This window comes from Eublepharis macularius, chromosome 19, assembly GCF_028583425.1.
Source record: "Eublepharis macularius isolate TG4126 chromosome 19, MPM_Emac_v1.0, whole genome shotgun sequence".
Lineage (NCBI taxonomy): Eukaryota > Metazoa > Chordata > Lepidosauria > Squamata > Eublepharidae > Eublepharis > Eublepharis macularius.
In genome coordinates, this window is record NC_072808.1 from 2,909,603 (window position 1) to 2,930,546 (window position 20,944).

The 20,944-nt window shown below is 42.4% G+C and overlaps 1 protein-coding gene across 1 annotated transcript; it reads left to right on the top strand.

Annotated features, from left to right (window-relative positions):
* The first annotated feature begins 7,701 nt into the window (after positions 1 to 7,701).
* Positions 7,702 to 20,523, top strand: LOC129346417 (keratin, type II cytoskeletal cochleal-like). Its single transcript, XM_055003769.1, has 9 exons — positions 7,702 to 8,151; positions 11,608 to 11,819; positions 13,373 to 13,433; positions 14,423 to 14,518; positions 15,117 to 15,281; positions 16,102 to 16,227; positions 17,705 to 17,925; positions 19,796 to 19,824; positions 19,958 to 20,523. The coding sequence occupies exons 1-9, from the start codon at positions 7,702 to 7,704 to the stop codon at positions 20,521 to 20,523; spliced, it is 1,926 nt and encodes a 641-aa protein (XP_054859744.1).
* The last annotated feature ends 421 nt before the right edge of the window (positions 20,524 to 20,944 follow it).

Below are 20,944 nucleotides of genomic sequence, written 5' to 3' on the forward strand. Positions count from 1 at the left end.
TATGGAGCTAATACTGCTAGACTACTTTACAAAGTTGTTATAAAGCTTATTGGTACTGTATGCAAAGTGTTTTGACAACAAGTTGACTTGCAGTAAATAAATGCTTAGACTTTTATGTGGTTCTTTAAAAGCAAACTTTCCATTGCTGCTTTCTACACTTCACATTGTGAGAATATGTCAGAGGTGCCAAGCTGCTCAAGAGTCACAGGCTTTGCTTTTATCTCAACTCATCAATCAAACCCACAAGACTCTCTTAAGTCGCTGAGCCATGAGGAGCAGCTGTGGTTTAGAGGCAGAAACAGACACTTGCCTCGAAAGGTCTACTCCTTCACCTTTCCAGTTAGATGTTCTCAAGGAGCAGATCTTAAGGCAGATCATTTGGAGAGCTGGCGCCAGCAGAGGAGTCCATATTAAGGTAGATGGATTAAGGGTCTGACATGAGCAATTATGGTCTGTGGTTCAGTAGCAGATTCTGGAGAACTGGGCTGATTTCACAAAGAGGGTTTTCTCCATTTCGGCAACTCTAGTTGTGTGCCCCCTTTTTGTTTCCACGTGACATCATCTTCTATTCCTGTACAAATCATGAATACTATGTTTTCCCTGCTAAAAGCTCCACTTTTTTAAAACCTGAAAATATCTGATCTTTCCTGGCATGGCACTGTTGGGATTCTTCCTGACATGGCGCTTTTTCATGTGTCCAGAAGGAAAGAGAAGCTTTGTGTGTGAATGAAAGGAAATTCCCCCTTCCTCTGCATTTTCAGTGACAAAGGGAGCAAATCAACACAGCTACCCACCCCAAACCAACAAAACAGAAAACTTTAAATTTTATTGAGGGGAGGGTCTGGGCAACTTGTAGTTCTGTTACTACATTATGACAATACAAAGGCAAGTGATTTTCCTCCAAGCAATAGAAGGCCAAATAGTTCTTTCAATGCAGATGACCACATGGAATACCCCGTACCTTCCAGCAATTAACATTAACAAAGGATTCAAGTATTGTGTTATACTGGAACAGTGTTATGGAAATGCAATTTTTTAAAAAGGAGGGTAGAGAATTGTGACAGTGGCGTGACAACAGGGTGTGAGTAGGTGGGTGCTTTCCGCATGTAGTGTGAAAGGGAAAACACAGCTAAGCAGGGTGTAAAACCCAGTTACCTCGTGCCATGTGACACCTCTGTTGCAAATGCAAGTTGAGCAACAATTGCACCAGTACCACTATGGAAAGCCCCCTCAGGTGGAATTAGCCCATATGATCTTCTGATTAAACTAGAGAAGCGGTCTGACAGCCCACGGCAATGTCAAGTATCTCCCTAACCTTCCAACTAAGAATCTGGAACTATCTGCTAGTATGGGAGACAGAAGTCCACTGGTGAGCCACATTCTTGGAATTCTTAGTTCAAGGTAAGAAAATGCTGACAGTTTAGAGACAATGGATATTTTACCAGATATTCTCAAAAAATGGTGACATCTGCCAAATATTTGCTGCCTATTTTTCACATAGGATGATTTTGTATTTCAAGATTTATTTCAAGATTTGGGCTTGAACACTGACATTTTATGTCAACATTTGTCTATTGGTAGTATTAATTAATGTGCAATAGTATTCATTTTAGAAAATATTTAGATAGTAATTATTTTGAAGATTTGTATGCTGGCTCTCCCGAACAAACTTGAGGGAGCTCACTATTAAAATACTATGAACTAGGACTACCAGTCAGTGGCTAGCAACTAGAGATGGGCATGAACCAGAAAAAAACTGAACCATGTGGTTCGTGATTTAGCAAATTTTATGAACCATGAACTTTCATGAATCTGCCCCCGGTTTGCAAACCAGTTCATTTGGTTCATGAAAATGTCACATCCAGGTCAGAAAGTAGTCACTTCCAGGCCAGCAGAAGGTCACTTCCGGGTCAGCAGAAGGTCTGCAGGAAGTCCATCCCCTGTTGCCTAGGAAACTGATTTATTGGCACCAGGCTGTCTGCAGTGATGGACCAAAAAATGAACTAAAGAACCAGCCTAAAGTTTGTGGCTGTTTGTCAGAAATGGGATCTGACAAACCACGGTTTGCGAACCACGAACCGGCCTGGTTCATCATGAATTTTGGTTCATATTTTGGTTTGCGCCCATCTCTACTAGCAATCAGTGGGAGTCTTGGGAGGGGGAGATAGGGTGTGCCATTGCCATGATGGAGAGAGGCTGTTGCACCAACAGTGATATTTTACATTACTTTTCCCCTGCCAGCTGCCAGAGCAGTGGTGGATGACAGGACAGGAGCTCAAGGCAGGCTACTGGTAATCCTATTCCCAACAAGTAAAATCCTGAAAGAAGTCAAGCCAATAAAAACAAGTCCGACTGATAAAAATAGATAAATAAAACAACCCAGAGCATAAAAGCAGTATAAAGCAGACAAAGCAGACTAAAATGATGCTGATAAAACAGACCTCAGGCTTAAGGCAGACAATGAAACTGCAAAAAAAAAAAAAGGATAGGTCCCCTTAGTTAAAAGCTTGGTTTAACAGAATATTTTTTGCCAGGCACCTAAAGGAGACTAAAGTCTTGCAGTCAACATGTTAATAGGTACGTTTAAAATATTGAATATTTGTGAATACCTGCTCTCTACTCTCTTAGACCCACTCTCCACATTTCTATTTATTTATTTATTCATTTATTGAAATATTTCTATCCAGTTTTTCTCTAAAGACTCAAGGCTGAAATGTTTCCTTACCCTCTTGCCTCTTCTAAAAAAAAAAAAGACAGATGTTTAATTCCATTTATCGAGCATGGTCTTAACCTGATTAGTAAGTACACTACTTAAACTACATTTTCCCCCTTGTAATTTCCAGGCAAGATGTTTGCTTGCTTAGCAATTACTTCAGCTGCTTGATACATGACAGCCCTGATTTTCAGGTAGTTTGTTCACCTTGACCAAGACAATTATCTTCAGGACTGGAACAACCATCAGGATGCTGTAGAGCAAGAGACTCTGCCAAATTGGCGCTTCTTTTGTCATGTAAATATCTGAGGGCTGTTTCCTCCGTGCTGTTTTCAGTCCCTGCTTGGAATTTAAATATTGTGTTTTGAGTGCTCCTACAAGTTGACTCCCTTGCCTCAAAGCATGATGTGAGAAGAGTGTTCTGTGCCACTCACAAACACTCGGGATCTTAAGGAATGCGAACAAGTGGAGAAGCCATGATGGAGAGAGTTTTGGAAAAGCCATGTTTTGGAGAAGCCATGATGACGGAGAGAGTAATCTTGAAAACTCTCTGATGAAAAAAACTGTGGTTGAAAACCATGGGACAAAAGTAAAATTTGAAGTAATTTGTGTGAAATACTCGAAGGAGGCCAGAAGTGTTTCAACGAGGTCTAGTGTAGACACACAGTGGAAAGATGTGGTCATAAAGTTGTCAGAGGGCTGAGATGATAGAATAGACTGTTCCACATCAGACAGCAGGGGAGAGATTACATTGTTCACAGCTTGTACCATTTCCTCCAAATAAGGACACGAGAGGCCAGGATGTGGGTTAACTAATTTATTAAATGGCTGATCTACATCCGTTAAACACCCATGAATCAGTGAAAGGTGCTGTGAACAAGGAACCTACTGTGGCTATCATTATTTTGGGCAAACCTACCCTCAACTGCATTACTACTGCCTTTGTTTAACCCTCATCCCCCCATGTGGTACTCCAGCAGGGAAGGGTTCAATTGATGCTGTTCATTCACCAAGAGCAATCCCTCCCCAGCCCACCCAGCCACTTAAGCCGCTGATGGGTTAGCTTGGGAACAGCCACATCCTTAAATGGCTCAGGTTGCTTGCCATTTGCATTGCAACTCACATTATTCCAAGACTTGCCAGAAGGATGAGAGGGAAAGAGTCAGCGAACGGAGCTCGAAGATAGCCAAGTCCAAAGCTGATAGGTGGCTAGCAGTGACAGAAAGAGCTTTGCAGCAGTTTGTCACACTGGGAGTGGACAAACAACAAACTGTTTCAGTAGCTGCCAGCTGCTCATGGGCCCAGGAAGAAGCTAGAACCAGGTAGAGCTGGAAATGATTATTTGGTTTACACATTCATAGGGCCAAGCTACACATGACGAATGACACTTGAACAGCAAGTGTATTTCTCCCTGTCCACTTGCCCTCCACTCAATCCACTTGCCATTCAAGTGTCATTCGTCATGTGTAGCTTGGCCCTTAGTTTTTCCAATGATCCTGCAGATGGAGTTTTTGTCTGGTTTTGTACCTAAGTAACTCCTAATTTGCAAACAGATAATTTCAAATGTGTCCGTGTCCATTTGTTGTGCTGTCTTTACAACAAAATAGAAAATCAGTGGATTTTTCTTAAAGTATTCCCAATATCGTACCACTATACAATTAAAATAAAGAAACTACATGAGAGGATTATGTAAAAAAAATCTCTGCAAAACAGAAAACTAGCACAAAAAAGGAGAAGGCTAAGTTAAAAGCCTTTACCTTGACATGCTAATTTTCTATATGCAAGGAGGGTTATTTTTTTTAATGCGGAATCAGAATGATAAATATCCCCAATGCCATTTTGTATAGCCCAGGAAGTGCCATATATGTAGATTCTTCTGAGAGTGTAGACTCCATTTGCTAATTCCATGTCTCTGGAAATCTTGTATTGCCTTTCCCAGAATGGACAATGAATCCATTTCTTAGAAACAATTGACTGCTGACCCAGATTTTCCCTGTAAACCAAAGAACCTGTCCACCGAAACAGCTTTAGGGACAGTTAACCTTTGAGAAGTGATAATGAGGCTTGCTATAGTTTAGCATAACGTTCACAGATCAAAGCTGCATAGATGTGGTACTTCAAAGGAACTAGAGGGAGAGAAGCAGGTTTTCAGGTAAGGCTAAATGAGTCAATATACCAAAACAAAGGAGTCCACTGTAACAGTGCCATTATAAGCAGTGTTGCACTCTTCTAAGCCCATTGACTTCAATAAATACAAAAGGTGGAATGCTGATTAGGTGGGACCATAAGGTATGAACTGGTTTCACTTAAATAAGGGTTTCCCATATACACAACCAGGGCTTTTTTCTGGGGAAAGAGGTGGGGGAACTCAATAGGTTACCCTCGGAGAAAATGGTCACATGGCTGGTGGCCCCGCCCCCTGATCTCCAGACAGAGGGGAGTTTAGATTGCCCTCCGTGCTGCTGGGCGGTGCGGAGGGCAATCTCAACTCCCCTCTGTCTGGAGATCAGGGGGCGGGGCCACCAGCCATGTGACCATTATCAAGAGGTTCCAGAACTCCGTTCCACCACGTTCCAGCTGAAAAAAGCCCTGTACGCAACTATCTGGTAATGCCAAGGGACACTGGATGGGCTAGAGGTAAAATGGATATTTCACAGGAAACCAAAATTTGGGTTTTTTTAAAAAAAGGTTACTGATGATAAGACTGGGAATTTAGCTTGAATATTCCAGTCTTGGAAATTCCCTGTTCATTACAGATTGGGTTCACACAGATGACTATGCCTCATCAGAAATAAGGGCCCCAAAGATGGCAAACATATACATTCCGGGAATACTGACACACACAGATCCTGACACCCTATGTATGGAAACCCTGTCCACTGTTGCTTCTCTATAAAGCAAAGCTGGGCCAGAAGAACTTGCAACAGAGAAATTTCCCAAGCCACCACTTTTCCTCTGAACTCTGCAATTCCTTCCCTTCCCTCTTATCTAGGGTTCCAGATCTGTGCTTCCATCAGAATACATGGATCTAGAACCCACACTAAATGAAAAGGGAGGAGGGAGGGAACTGTAAGGGGAAAGCGGAGATCAAGGCAAGCAGGGCACACTCGCCTTGAGTCCACCCCACGGACTATGCCCTCCCAATGCTTCTTTGCTTTGAAGCAGCAGCAGCCACCTGGGTAAGAGGTAGTTCTGTCAGGGAACAAAACTAAAATCCTGTGACCATAATCTGAGCACCTCTCACACATATACACCATACCACCACCACTACCGAATACCCAAATGTAGAATTTGGGTATCTGCATTTTGAGATCTAAATAGCTGCTTCTTTGTGGATAGATGTGAATTACACTGGTGCTCACTTGATACATCTCTAGGATTCCAAAGCCCACATTATCAAATAAGCTAATCGATACCCCAAACAAGCATTTAATCTCCTTTATTAAAAATCAACGGAAATTTTCATGGTCCCATTCAAGGGAAACCGTTGCAAAAGATTTGCAAAAATTTCTCAAGAGTTCCGACTCATGTCTGGCTGCTATCCAGCCTGTCTTTGAAGCCAATTATATTGACTAAATATGGTGATCCCCATCCAAGGGGCATTTTAATGTATTTTCTGGAAAAGCATCTGCTAATTCGGAAGCCTAGTAGGTAGGACATTGTAGACGTCAGCAATCAGCATGTGACTTTTCTTGCCATCCCAAAACACAATTTTTGATGCATTGCCTAACCCACTGCTAGGTCAACACTCTGTACCACCTGACATGTGGAGCATATAGGCTCTCTGCAGATCTTCTACTGACTTGGAAGTGACGTTTTCACAAACCGAACAAACTGATTTGCAAACCGGGGCAAGTTTGTGAAAGTTCGTGGCTCATGGTTCGTGAAACGCGAAGAACTATGAACCGCATGGTTCGGAATTTTCCTGGTTCGGGCCCATCTCTAGTTCAAACATTTAGAAACAATTAGGATTAGAAAGGCTCTCTCCTATGATAGATTTTTTTCTTTTTTACAGTTCCAGAAAGAAATGTGAGAAGCCCAGGGCTTCTTCTCAGTGGGAACGCGGTGGAATGGAGTTCTGGCACCTCTTGAAAATACTTGGCAATAGCACTTGAAAATAACATTGTTTCAAAGAATTCCGTGTGTTTCTTCCTCATTTCCCTCTTGAGTGTTCCACCACCTCTTTTCCCAGAAAAAAAGCCCTGGAGAAGCCCGCCTAAGAAATATTGGTTATCTTCTTAAAATTCGTTTGACTTCCCTCTGAGGAGAAACCGCCACATTTTGTTTCAAAATCTCATAAAAACTCATGATTTTGTAGACATGCTCCTCCCAAAACCCATAAGAACTTCCACTGGCTTTACTGAGAGTGCTTGTTGTGGTTTTCGCAGGTAGTTTCTTCTTAGGGAGGTGCCCATCAATTCATTTCCAATTGTGCTTTGAGCGCAATTTCAGTGACAACTCTCCAAGCAATCTATAACCTCTGTCCACTCCTAGATTCAAGGAGAAAAAATGATACCCTGAAAAAAAAAAGTTCCTCATTAACACTAAGACTCTTTGGAATTTTCCTTTCCATAATTAAAAATAAGAATGGGGTGAAGCTGTAAGTGAAACTCACCTGGGAACAAGCCATTTGAAGCATTTTGCTGAAAGATAATTACACATTGAGGAAGCAGATTAATTTAGACAAAGGCCTCTCTCTGAGCAGAGCCTGCAAGCAAAGCAAGTTTTTTTAATTCCACGCTATTTTGTATACGATAAGCGTTTGCTCTGGAGCACAGGTTGCTCTGGAGAAACCATTTCTAGCTGCCAGGCAAACCAAACCCATGCTGTTTCATTTAATTTTTCTGCACCTCATGCAGCTCTCGAACCATATATAAGAGAGAAGCACCTGTTTTCAAATCAAAGGAATTCCTCTTTCCACCCTTTGCTCTTCACCTCGTTCCAACTGCTTCACTAATACAGCTTGCTTAACTTAACCCAAAGCTACCATGAATGTGTGTGCCGGTCCGCGGTACCTTGGTGGACAAAGGTCTTTTTCTTCTGTTTCTGTCATGGGTGGCCTAGGTGGTGGTCGTGGCAGTGTGTGCCAGCCGGTTGGAAGGCAATGCGGAGCTGGCAGCTATACCAGCATGAGCCTCAATAATTATGGTAGCGGAAGCCGAAGAATCGCTTACAGTTCAGGCTATGGAGGACATCCGTATGGTGGCATGAGCACACAGAGCATGGGGATGGTGGGTGGCTATGGAGGCTTTGGAGGAGGCTATGGTAGGATGGGTGGTGTACCAGGCAGAGGCGAAGGGATCCGACGGGTCAGTATTGACGAGCGTCTCCTAAGGCCCATTTCTGTTGGAGTCGATCCGGAAGAGCAAAAAGCACGAGCGCATGAAAAAGAGGAGATGAAGACACTCAACAACCAGTTTGCTTGCTTCATCGACAAGGTGAGAGCATGGGCATTATCCAACTTTCTTGTCTTACTTGCTACGAGTATGGAAGATGTAAATGTAGACTGTGCTTCCTCCCAGCTTCCTTTCGGTGTGGTTCCTTCCTTCCTTCCTTCCTTCCTTCCTTCCTTCCTTCCTTCCTTCCTTCCTTTCTCTCTCTCTCTCTCTCTCTCTCCCGCTCAGGTCTTGCTGCCATCTGCCATGATGCTCTCTAAGGGCCAAGCTACACATGACGAATGACACTTGAACAGCAAGTGTATTTCTCCCTGTTCACTTGCCTTCCACTCAATCCACTTGCCGTTCAAGTGTCATTCGTCATGTGTAGCTTGGCCCTGAGCCTTCCATCTCCTAAACCTCAGTAATGTCCCTAAGCCCACCACAACCTGTGTGCATTTCAGTCACAATGCTCCCTCAGTTAAAACACAACATTGAAGCGCACTTCTAAAATCTCTTCCTGCAACCTTGCCCTTAGCATTTATATTACACTGTAGGGTCCAGAGCTCTTTTTCTCTTTCCTGATATTTTGATGGCGCTTTAAAGGAGACCATATTTATTATGCCTCTGCTGCAGATAGGGATAGAGCTGATTGTTTAAGGTCTTTCACTGAAGGGCAGGACTTGAATCTGGTCATTATTCAGGAATCATTCTGTCATTCATTCCTTCTCCCCACCATACAGTTTCTTCAAGTGAGGGCCACCTCTGCATTCTCAAATAGTAGTATACAAATATGCTTTTTGTTCCTTTTTTATTTTATTTCTTGCAAGCCTTTTTGCTTCACCCATCTGTCATTACTGGGGTTCCCATCTTTCTTTTCTTTCTCTTATATACAATTATATCCATTTCTTTTAAAATGTGTTTTATTTTACTTCATTTATATTCCACCTTTCTCCTTATTAGGGACTCAAAGCAGTATACATAGTTCTCTGCCTCATCCAATTAATTCTTACAACAGCCCTGTGAGGTAGCTTAGGCTGAGTGTGTGTGACTGGCTGAAGGGGGATTAATTTTAGAGTACTCTGTGTTTTAATTCAACCCTCCCCTGTTCAGCCAATAACTTCACACACCAAAAGCAGTGATATATAAAGAAATATGGGTTTATTGTTTACAGAATAATCCCATGACATATCACCATTTCAGACAGAAATGTGTAAGGACCAGTTACATTTGAATGCCTTATATACTCTAATACCAGTTGTTTACAGAATAAAAGATCAAAAGGTCAGTATAAACACCTGGTCAGAATGACGCAGAATGACACATTTCCCAGAGAACATGACATCTGACAAGCTTGAGTGACAAATGAATTATACAAATATTTGAGAAGCTGGAGCCATATATCTGCTATACTCTTGGGAAGGAATTCATTCAAGGTTAAAATCTTACTTATCAAAACAAGAAAATGTTTATACTTTGCTCAGTGACCCTTCTCATCTACCAGAGACCCATCTGATGAGCAGGATATCTCAGAGGATGAATCTTGACACTGGAGCAAGGCTTTCTTCCGTGTTTATATGCTTTGTGTGCTGTCAGCTTTGAATGTACGCTCAGAACGAGATTTTACCTAAGGGGGTATAAAAATCCCTTCACACTGGCCAAAGGTCACCTACAAGCTTCTATTTTTTATGATATTTTTATGATATTTTATGGTATTTTTATGATATTTTAATGGTATTTTTATGGTATTTTAATGATATTTTTGTATGATGCTTTTAAATGTTTTAATATGGAATGTTTTAAATGTTCTTAATGTTGTTATCCACCCTGAGCCTGCTTGCATGGAGGGCAGAATACAAGTACAATATAAATAAATAAAATAAATATGGCAGAGTGAAGATTTGAACTTGGATCTCGTAGGTCCTAGTCCTATACTCCAGCCGCTACACCATGCTGGCTTTTTTATCCTATGTATATATTGTATGCCATTTTACCTCCATTTTAGGCCTTTTTTACACTGTTTCTTTGCAACCAATATATCTATTTATTTAAATATTATATATCACATTTTGCACAAAACTTTAGGCTCAAAGCAGTTTACAGAAAAATACAAATAAAATTCTCTCATTAGAAAACCCCATGTTAGACCCCTCTCCCAAACTAGGAACAATCAATCTGCAGGATTTTTTAATGGCAGTTTTCAACCAGAATCAGCAATTCAATAGAGCCTCCATAGATGCCGTTTCATTCCAAATGTGGAGAAAATATGGCAGAAACTGTTTTGAATCAAAGGTGTATCATGAAACTCAGGAACAAGAGGGTGGGCATATAGAACTCTCCATTTCTCTCAGTGCAGAAAATGTTTTTCCTGGAGCAGCCGTACATAGAACTCTGTATCAGAGGCATTCTTCTACAGTTACCAACTTCCAGGTGAGACCTGGAGATCTCCTGGAATTATACCCGATCTTCAGACTACAGAGATCAGTTCCCCTGGAAAAAATGGCTGCTTTGGAGGGTGGACTTTATGGCATTATACCCCACTGAGGTTCAGCCCCTCCCCAAATTCTGCCCTCCTCTGGATCCACCCTCAAATCTTTAGGAATTTCCCAACTCAAAGTTGACAACCCTTTTCTGAATGTTTACATCTCACATACAGAGGAGCCCTGGAGTTTGTGGGAATATTTTTTTTCTTTACTGTCTACCCCCAAAGAAGCATACTGAACCTGGTTTGCACAGGCACTAGAACTGAGAGCCAAGCTACAAGTGACGCCTTACACAGGTTGGACACTTGTCAGCTTGCCTCAAGTTTTGATGGGAAATGTAGGCATCCTGGTCTTGCAGCTGTAATGGAGAGCCAAGCTGCAAGACCAGGACGCCTACATTTCCCATCAAAACTTGAGGTAAGCTGACAAGTGTCCAACTTGTGTAAGGCGTCACTTGTAGGTTGGCTCTGAGGGTGTGGGATTGCTGAGATGCACATCACTTGAAATGAGGGGGAGAATACTTCTGAACGTTCCCTCTGTAATACATTCCCTGCAAACAGAAAAATGTGCCTGTCTTGCACTTCATTCTGTATTATGTACAGAATACACACGTTCACTAGAAGCTAGATTTAAGAGTCACTGCACATACATCAATTATCAGCGGTATGCCTAATTTTTTTAAGTATACACCTAAAAAAACACTTGGAAACACACATATTTGCACACGTCTGGGTGCTTTGGCTGCAGCACAAGCAATTCTCTCAGGTTTGTTGCTGCCTAGCATCTGAAATGTCCCTAAGCTATGACCATTAAAAGAATCGGGAGCCACCTTGAGAGAGATTACAAATCTAAGATAACAGCCAATTAGAGCTTCAACAACACACAGATTTTAGAGCATGCCTTTTTGAAACACGTGCTAGAGTGACATTTCAGATACTGCTGAATTGCACTATGCCTGATGCAATGAGAAATGGGTCTATGTTGACAAACTCGCTATCGTTAAAGCATTCCTGGAGTAGTCGTCTTTGCCTTTCAGGTCCGATCTCTGGAACAACAGAACAAGGTGCTCACAACCAAATGGGAGCTGCTCCAACAATGTGTCCAACCTTCAAGGAAGAACATTGAAGCCTACTATGAGAACTTCCTCGCTACACTTAAAAAACAGCTGGAGTGTGTCTTGAACGAGAGAGGGAAACTGCAACATGAACAGAAGAACATGCAGGAACTAGTAGAGGAATACCGGTCAAAGTAAGTAAACCAACCAAGGGGAAGAAAGCTTGGCAGTCAGCCGAGCCACCCACCCCCACAAATCCCACTACAACAAGTTCTCCTCCCACCACCATTACCCTTGACAGCTGACCTTTCACCATGTAAAGGCTCATGGTGTAGAATATTCCAGCCTCCGCCACTGTGCACCACTGAAGGGTTATGCGGCACCCTTAGCAGCAGGCAGTGGCACGTGTAGCCCTGGTTGTAGCGCCGTGCAGGCTTGATGCTATTAAGCGGCTAATGGAACCTGGCATGAGTGCTGGATGATGACATTACATGCTGGCAGCTACTCACCAGCATGGTTCTGTAGCGGCAGCCCCAGCCACTCCATCCCCTCTCCCATCACTTCCATGTCAAGGTCCCATCACCTTTCCCCTCCCCCTTCAATGGTGCACAGAAGAGGATGATGGGATATTCCTTGCACCCCACTCTAAGAACCAGCATATAAGTGGCAACCATAGACTGGAGACAGCCAGTAGTTTTTAAGAGAGCTAAAGATAGTCTGATAGAGGCGCACTGCATCTATACTGAATGTTCATCCATTTTAATTTGGAGGCACAAAAAAAGCTTTTGTTTGCTTGTTTACTTAGTATATATATCCCCTGCCTTCTTGCATAGTTAGGCGCATAAAGCAAAATATTTAATGAAAAATTCAATTCTCTAAATAATCTGTGCTGGTTTGTTGCCATTGTGATCCTCCTGGCTACTGCTGTGTCCATGACAGCACTTTCCAGGTACCTGCCAGAAAGACTTATAAATCTTTTAAATAAATGCATATGTCATTCCTCAATTTACTGTGTCCTTTTCTTCTTTGTTCAATCACAGGAGAGATTCTCATAATTAGGGGTCATGTGGTGAGCTGGACGATGTCATCATACTAAGTAGCCAATCAGATAGGCTATCAGTATTACTAAGAATAAACAAAGGCATTGATTGCAGCCTACTGTATCCCCAATTTGCTTGACTCTGCAGGGGTGAACTTTGGCTGTTTCCACACATCCTTATAGGGAAGGCCCACTCACAGAATGCTGGCAGATTTCCCCAGGAATCCAGACGTCTCTGTTTGCAAAACAATTACAGGCTGTTTCTTTTCCATTTTTTGGTGCTTCTCTTGGACCGTACTTCCAGAAAAGGCGCCGAAAAAACGGAAACCAAACAGTCCGCAATTGTTTTGCAAATGGACCTGTCTGGATTCCTGTGGGAAAGCCACTAGCATTCTGTGAGTGGGCCATCTCTATAAGGACATGCAGAAATGGACTTTCTCAGCGCATTTCAATGCTTACCTTGAAAAGAGTTCACTAGATGGAAAGGGGTACCCAGTGCTGCTGCAAAAAATGAAACAAAATGATATTTCTCCTCAGGTTCAATCCAACCGTGCTATTTCTATCTTTTTTACAAAGCCACATGTTTATGGTAGGAACAATGACTTGGTCAAAGCTTGTCAACATGAACTGCTTTCTGTTTTGATTTCTTGGTCATCAAGAGAAGACCATTGAATTGATTATGGTTCACTCCCTCTCTTTTCGAAACAGATATGAGGAGGAAGTAAACAGGCGCACATCTGCAGAGAATGAGTTTGTGGTGCTCAAAAAGGTAAGGCTGTGGACTGGAAAATACAGAACAAAACCAGGGCAAATGTAACAGTTGAATGGAAGTCCTGCCTGCAGAACAGTTTCCGCATGCACTTCAATGGAGAGGGCAGCACGGGGCATGCAGACAAATGTATGTGTAGAATGGCCTTCTCTGAAGCAAATGAAGGTGGCAACAGCTTCCTTAATTTAGGAGCATCAGGTGGCCATTTCAATCTTATTACAGCCAAGAAAAAAATGATGTATTTCTATCCATCAATCACAATTCATTCAATGAAATTTACAAATGGTGGTCATATCTACCAAAGAGGATTTCTGTAGCAAGTTTCCCGATGCTCCAGATATAATAAATAGTCTTGTGAGTTATGGATAGTCTATTTGGCCATAATAACATGATGTAGGTCATATTCATTGATACAGACTTTTAAAAAAAATTTACAGCTTGGGTTGTATCTTTTTTTATGATAAGCTTCAGATTGTTCAAAGGACTCAAGATCAGAGACTAATTTTTCATTTGACCAACTAGTCATTCAAAATATTTTCAACACGTTTCGCATGAGACACAAGTGAAGTTGCCTAATGAGTATTCTTTCAATAAAAAAGTGGAAGTAAAACAAGAAATAAGGATATAGCAGTTCTGGAAGAAGTGAGAATCACAGTATTTGTATGAGAGAAGGAATAGCCAATCTGGAAGTCTTACTGGCTAATGGGGCTTGCCTCCTGTGAATGTTCAGTAACGAATAAGCTTCATAGATTCCACTGGAACCAACTTCTAAGTAATACGCATGAGACCAGACTGCAGCTGAGCTAACTTCTTTCACATTGGAGTATGAAAAGTAAAAATCTGCCTGCAGCATATTGTAGCTTCTGTTTTATAAAAGAATGAAAAAAAGACCGAGATAGAAAGAATTAAGTCTATCTGTTGAAAAATTCGCCACCTGTCTTCTTAAAAATCCATTTTCTAACTCGCTGTCTGTCACTCTTGGTCCCCAGGATGTGGATTCTGTGTTCCTCACCAAGGAAGAGCTGGAAGCTAAAGTAGATGTGCTGGCACAAGAATTGGAAGCCCTGAGATGTGTCTTTGCAGAGGTAAGGTTACATGAACTGAGCAGGAAATTTGTCCTTCAAGAAACAGGGCCTTTTTGGACCTGGCACCTACCTGGTGGAACTCTCTGTCTGTGGAGGCCCAGTCTAAGCAGGACTTGTTATCGCTTCACCGGGCCTGTAACAACAACAACAACAACAATAATAATAACAATAACAACAACAACATTCGATTTATAAGATGGAGATGTTCCTCCAGGCTTAGGTGGTTGAGGCTGGTGGATCACCCAACAGGCCCCTCCCAGAGAGGAAGACAGGAAAGCTTCATGTTTCATTCAGAGTGGAAGGATACATCCCACTATGTATTTATTTAGGTTGGAAGTTATTCCCCACAACAATTGTCCTTGGAAAGGTTTTGAAAAGTGCTTGTCATTATTACTCCAATGCCTCAACCCAAAATTTATCATAATAAAAATTTGAAATTTGAGTAGCCCAATGGTTGGCCCTTTTAGTCTACCTTTTAGTCTACCTTTCATTTGAACTTTACCTATAAAATTTGCTGAGAGAAATTATACTTATGTTAGTTCAAAGACACATGTCAGCCATGTAGGGCCTAACAATGAAGATTTACTGTGTTTTGCAGGAGTTTGCTCAGTTAGACCACCAAATCTGTGACACTTCCGTGATTCTGAAAATGGACAATACCCGAGACTTGGACATGGACCTTATCCTAAATAACGTAGAAGCTTGGTATCAGAATATCGCTCAGACCAGCAAACAAGAAGCCGAAGCCTTTTACCATAATAAGGTATTTCCTTTGAGGATCAGAAGGCCTGTTTTTAAACAGAAATGATCCATACTTTCATCTTCTCCAGAGATTGAGTTTATCCTGTGAATATATACAATTGCACTGTATTTGTTGGATGGGATCCAAAGCCTACCCTCCAGGAAATACTTTGGGAGGGGGAATCATATTTTTGTAGTAATCAATATACTGCTATTGAGAGGATATGATTTCTTCACCAGAAAGGCCTAGGAAGCCCTCCTCCAACCTACATGGCTCTTCCTCTGATGGAAAAGCCTCTTAAATTAGAGGAAGCCTCCTTAAGCTGGAAGAAGACCTCAAACTTTGCTCAGTGGAGTGGTAGGCCATTGTGATAAGAGGTATCACCCTCTATGTGACTACAGCAGTGTCACAGGCCTCTATTGGACAATGCCCTCTGAGTGTGACATCACTGATTATAATGACAGGGACTCCTGGGGGGTAGAAGCTGTGTTGGTCTGATTTAGCCATGGCAAAAAAAAGAGACTTGTGATTTATTCAAGAATAAGCAAAGCTCCTTAATGAGCCGAAGACTGCCATGTTTGTTGTGGCTAACATAAGTCTTCAACGATATTTTTATTTATACCGCATCATTTTAAAAATTTTCAATCCCACTGAATAGATTATGCCAGTTAAATCCAGGTAATCAAAACGCACTCAATTAAGCACCATTCCATTTCAGTGGAGAAGAAATACATAAATTTTGTAAAAAGTCAAAGCTATGTGTTTATAAATGTTGGTCTTTGTCAATAAAATAATTAACATGTTTGGGAGTCAGTGATCTTTTATTTTTGTCACTTAATAGATTGCAGAGATTCAGAATCATCGGGGCAAATACAATGAAGAACTTAAATGTAACCATCATGAGATTATGGAGCTGAACCGAGTACTCCAGAGACTGCATAGTGATACTGAAACTGCCAAGAAACAGGTAGGGTAAATCTTGTTTTCCTACAGCCCCCTGAATGGGCTCTTCTCATGGCAAAACTGTAGGTCATAAGCTATGATATACAAAGGTTTAATACAGTAAATTCCCAAGCGATGAAAGAATGGCTAGTGTGCCACAAGAGATAAATAATCCAAGGCTTTTCTCAACCACCCAGATGAGGATGCATGCTACATCTCTGCAATGATTTAATGCTCTAGCATGACTTACTTTCTGTCTGGTTTAGGAGTAGAGATGGGCACGAACTGGGGAAAAAATGAACCATGTGGTTCATGGTTTGTCAAATTTCACGATCCACAAACTTTCAGGAACCTGCCTCTGGTTCGTGAACCGGTTCATTCAGTTCATGAAAATGTCAAATCCAGGTTAGAAAATCATCACTTCTGTGTCAGCAGAAGGTCAATTCCGGGTCAGCAGGACTGCAGGAAGTCCATCCCATGTTGCCTAGGAAACTGATTGATTGGCACCAGGCTGTCTGCAGTGACAAACCAAAAAGCAAACCAAATGAACCAGCCTAAAGTTCGTGGCAGTTCATCAGAAATGGGATCTGATGAACCGCTGGTTTGCGAACCACGAACTGGCCTGGTTCGTGCCTATTTTGTGTTCGTATTTTGATTCGTGCCCATCTCTATTTAGAAGTGACTGGATCATTCGAAACGTCAAAATTGCTCACCCATAGGGAAGGTTAACCATTGTGCATGAGCATACTTAACTGTCATCCTGATTGAAAGACTCCACACCTACTGTTTAGTTTTTTCTTAAGTAGCAAACTCTCAGTTGACAGCCATCAATTCATGAGAAATGGATGTCAATTGAGAGTTTGTTGCTTAAAAAAACACTAAGTGTGGAGTCTTTCCATCAGGATAAGAGTTGTTGAATATCTTTTCCACCCTTGAAAAAGTTATTAATATGAAATGAGTTAAATGGGCTGTCTGCTCGTCGGGTGAGTGGGGTCTCTTTGGGCCCAGTTTGCAGTATCTGACCTGTAGAAAGATCATAAAGAACGTTATTTTCGAAGTGGAAAGTTGGTCTGTCTGTCTTCCAAGGATGGTGTTTGTCACCTTAAGACTTCATTCTGGTGTCTCTGCAAGAGAAGGAAAGAAAAGTTATTCTTGCTTTATTCTTGCTTTGGACTAATGGCCATACACAGGCATCCATGAATGTGTTCTGAAATTGGTGTTACTTACTGTATTTATTGCATTTATTATGTGGATTGGATGTATTGGATGACATTGTATACGTATATTACAATTACTGCTATCACTTTATGCACTTGTCACTTCATAAATATATGTACATATGATTTATTATAACATTTCTGTATATGCGATATTCCTCTAGTGGGTGGAGTTTCCCTTGCTGGTTGTAGCTTTTTTATTGGGCAGCAGCTACATTTGCAGCATAACATGATGTCCCACCAGCCCCATCTTCATGACTGGCTCTCTTTTTGATCTTTTCCCAGGTTGCCAGTTTGCAGGCCGCAATCTGTGATGCTGAGCATCGCGGTGACATTGCCCTGAAAGATGCCCGGAGTAAGCATGCCGAACTGCAGACGGCCTACCAGCAGGCCAAGGATAAATTGGCTTGCCTGCTCCGTGATTGCCAAGAACTGCTAAACACTAAGATGGCCCTGGATATCGAGATTGCTACCTACAGAGCGTTGCTGGAAGGAGAGGAAAGCAGGTGGGGTCCATGTGTAAATACACGGACACTTGGACAGAAACAATGCTCAAAGGGGAAAGCGATGTATAGAATAGAAACCAGGGGAGGGAAATGGTGACATGGTAGATTCAGAGAAAGAGTAGGGAATCATTGATCCTATCAATGCAATCCTGAATAGAGTTACACCCTCCTAAGTGCATTGAAGCCAATGGGTTTAGAAGGGCATAACACTACTTAGGATTGCACTGTAATACTAGAGCTTGGATCTTGTACTGTTATTCCATCAATACAGGGACTCAGCTCCTCTGATAGAACAATGTTTTCTTCTGCGAAGAAGGGAAAGGGGATCTTTGCCGATTTCTCTTTCTTGCTACAGACACCCTTCCCCCCAATTCTGTTCCTTCGAGTCCACTGATCCATAGAAACCAAGCTGGGGTGGGGGCACAGAGCATAAGAGGGCAAGGTGGGAAGTTGCCTTCCTGTAGCAATACTCCACTTGTTTGAGGATCCAAGCCTGGGTGTATTCTATGGTTTTGCACAAAAGTATAATGTATTAGTACGAGGCACAACATTCAAAGTCATGAAATCCAGTCTGTTTTCGATGGTCTAAGCCTCATGGATGTGACGATAGGCTTGGAAGGGTTGGTGACCTCTTTAGAAGCCAAAGCAGCAACTTTGCGGGGGCAGAGCTTCAGTTTCCACCACTACCTTTTGCATTTCCTTAGGACCAAAGAAGAATTATCTGAATGATGCCAGCAGCCCATTTGTACCTTAGATTAGGTGCATGGCAAAATTCGACTATCTGTTTGATTTCATGTACAAATCACCTTTCTGTCCCAACAGAAAGCAGTTTGCAATTTAAAATAATGATCTGCAATGCAGAAGGCATCTTATAGACACATTAGGAAAGGGAAGAGGAAAATAATCAAACGCACAATGCTATCCAGGATCCCTAGCCAAACTGGCCTGTGGAAAATTGCTACCACCGTGGGGTCAGGTAGCAATTTTCCACAGGCCAGTTTGGCTAGGGGTCCTGGAGGTATTTTGCCATCTTCTGGGCATGGAGCAGGGGTCACTGGGGCAGTCGAGTGGGGGGAATTGTGAATTTCCTGCATTGTGCAGAGGGTTGGACTAGATGACTCTAGAGGTCCTTTCCAACCCTATGATTCTATGATTCTATCCTATGCAGCAACTCCAATCTATCCTCATCAAAATCAATGGGGTTAGATTGAAGTAGCTTTGCATAAGATTGCACTGTCAAGATACTAAGAGCCAAGCTACAAGTGACGAATTACACTTGCCTGGCAAGTGAACAGATTCACGTGTATTCCTCCCTGTTCATTTGCCATTCACTTGTGCTCCACATGATCACATGGAGCATAAGTGGAGCGCAAGTGAACAGGGAGGAATACACGTGAGTCTGTTCACTTGCCAGGCAAGTGTAATTCGTCACTTGTAGCTTGGCTCTAAGTTGACCATGATAACAAGAAATTTTGTAATGGAAACTGCAAGAGGCGGTTATGGGAGAGGAGGTACCAAGAGGTAGTTGGCCCCTGATAGCCCCCATCTCATCTCTGTCTTATAACATATTAGAAGTGACATATCTATCAGATTCTTAGGTGTGGCTGTACGTGCAATCAGACGTGCAATCAGTATGCACAATTATTTATTTGTTTATTTGTTTATCTATATTTCGCCGTCCCCACACCAAGCAGGCTCAGAGACTGCTTCTGTCATTTAGAATCAGGGGTCTTTTATCCAATGGCTCAGATAAGAAACTTGTGGTCTCATTCAGCTCTCTGGATTGTCCTTTTTCATGATCAAAAGTACATATGAACTACTACTTACAGTTTCATAAAAATGGATCTGTTTGGCTTTTCTTTCCTAACAGGATATGCACAGGAAACCCTGTAAGTGTAGGTAAGTATATCCAAAATGGACATTTAAAAAAAAATTAAGCATCATGGTGGAATTGGGGGCTTGGCTTTTGTACCCCCACCCTCAAATCTGCCACCAAAGTTACAAAAACCTCTTTGGTTTGCTTTCCCTGCAGCTGTGATGAGTGGAGGATACCCAGTTGGCGAATGCGGACCTGGAATTGGAGCTGGAATGGCGTATGGTGCAGTAGGGAGAGGAGCAGACCATGGTGTTGGGGTTTATGGCGGAATGGCTGAAGGGTTCACTAATGCGAGTGCAGGATGTGTCCACACCATGGGCTCCAGAACTGCAGTTAACTCAGTAGGCAGGGCAGCATCCGTAGGTCAGGGGATCGGACATGGCCCGGGTGTAGGCAGTGGAGGTGGTTTTAGTCCCACGAGTGGTGGCTATTCCTCCACTGTCTCCACCAAGCATGTGGTGACCTCTGGAGGTGGAAGACACAGCTCAGGCAAGTCTGGAGATAGCAGTTGCGCGAATGTGCATCACGGTGTAGGTGGAATTCATCATGCAGTAGCAGGGACTAGCAATATGGGAAAATCGGGGATTGGGAAGCACAGCCCTGTTGGGTCTGGACCTGCAGGCATGGTAGGAGCTGTTCTCAGTTCCCGAGGTGAAGGCAACGTTGGTGCCAGAAGTGTGCATGTCACATCAGTGAGTTCTACCAGAAAATATATCCATTAAAGCCCAGTTAGTGGCCCAGTGATCCCACCTGTATCACAGTTGCACGAATCATTCAATTCATGGCTGGTAGCTAGAGAAACAGCCATCCCCAAGTGCATTTTGTGGTTGGAGATGTTTTTGCCACAATGATTTCTTGTGGGTTGCATGAGTTCAAATGGCTTTGGGAACGATATTGGCTGTTCAACACACCCCCATCTTCCGTTTTCTGATTTTCCCTCTTTCCCCCTGGGTGTTCTTGAACTGTCTAGATCAGGACCTCACAGCATTTGAATCCAGACCCCCACCCCCTTGTTCCCCAGGGCCCAGGAAAGCATTTCAGATAGGGAGGCAATGCATTAACTGTCCAGGGTGGGCTTGCAAAAAAGACATTTCTCTCTTGCTCTCTTTGCACCCAGAATTAAATTCAGAGATATATTCTAAT

Excerpts from the sequence above, each read along its gene's own strand:
- LOC129346417 (XM_055003769.1), top strand. The coding sequence starts at position 7,702 with ATGAATGTGTGTGCCGGTCCGCGGTACCTTGGTGGACAAAGGTCTTTT. Across the intron at positions 13,434-14,422 it reads AGTTTGTGGTGCTCAAAAAG|GATGTGGATTCTGTGTTCCT; the intron begins GTAAGGCTGTGG and ends CTTGGTCCCCAG. Across the intron at positions 16,228-17,704 it reads CTGAAACTGCCAAGAAACAG|GTTGCCAGTTTGCAGGCCGC; the intron begins GTAGGGTAAATC and ends ATCTTTTCCCAG.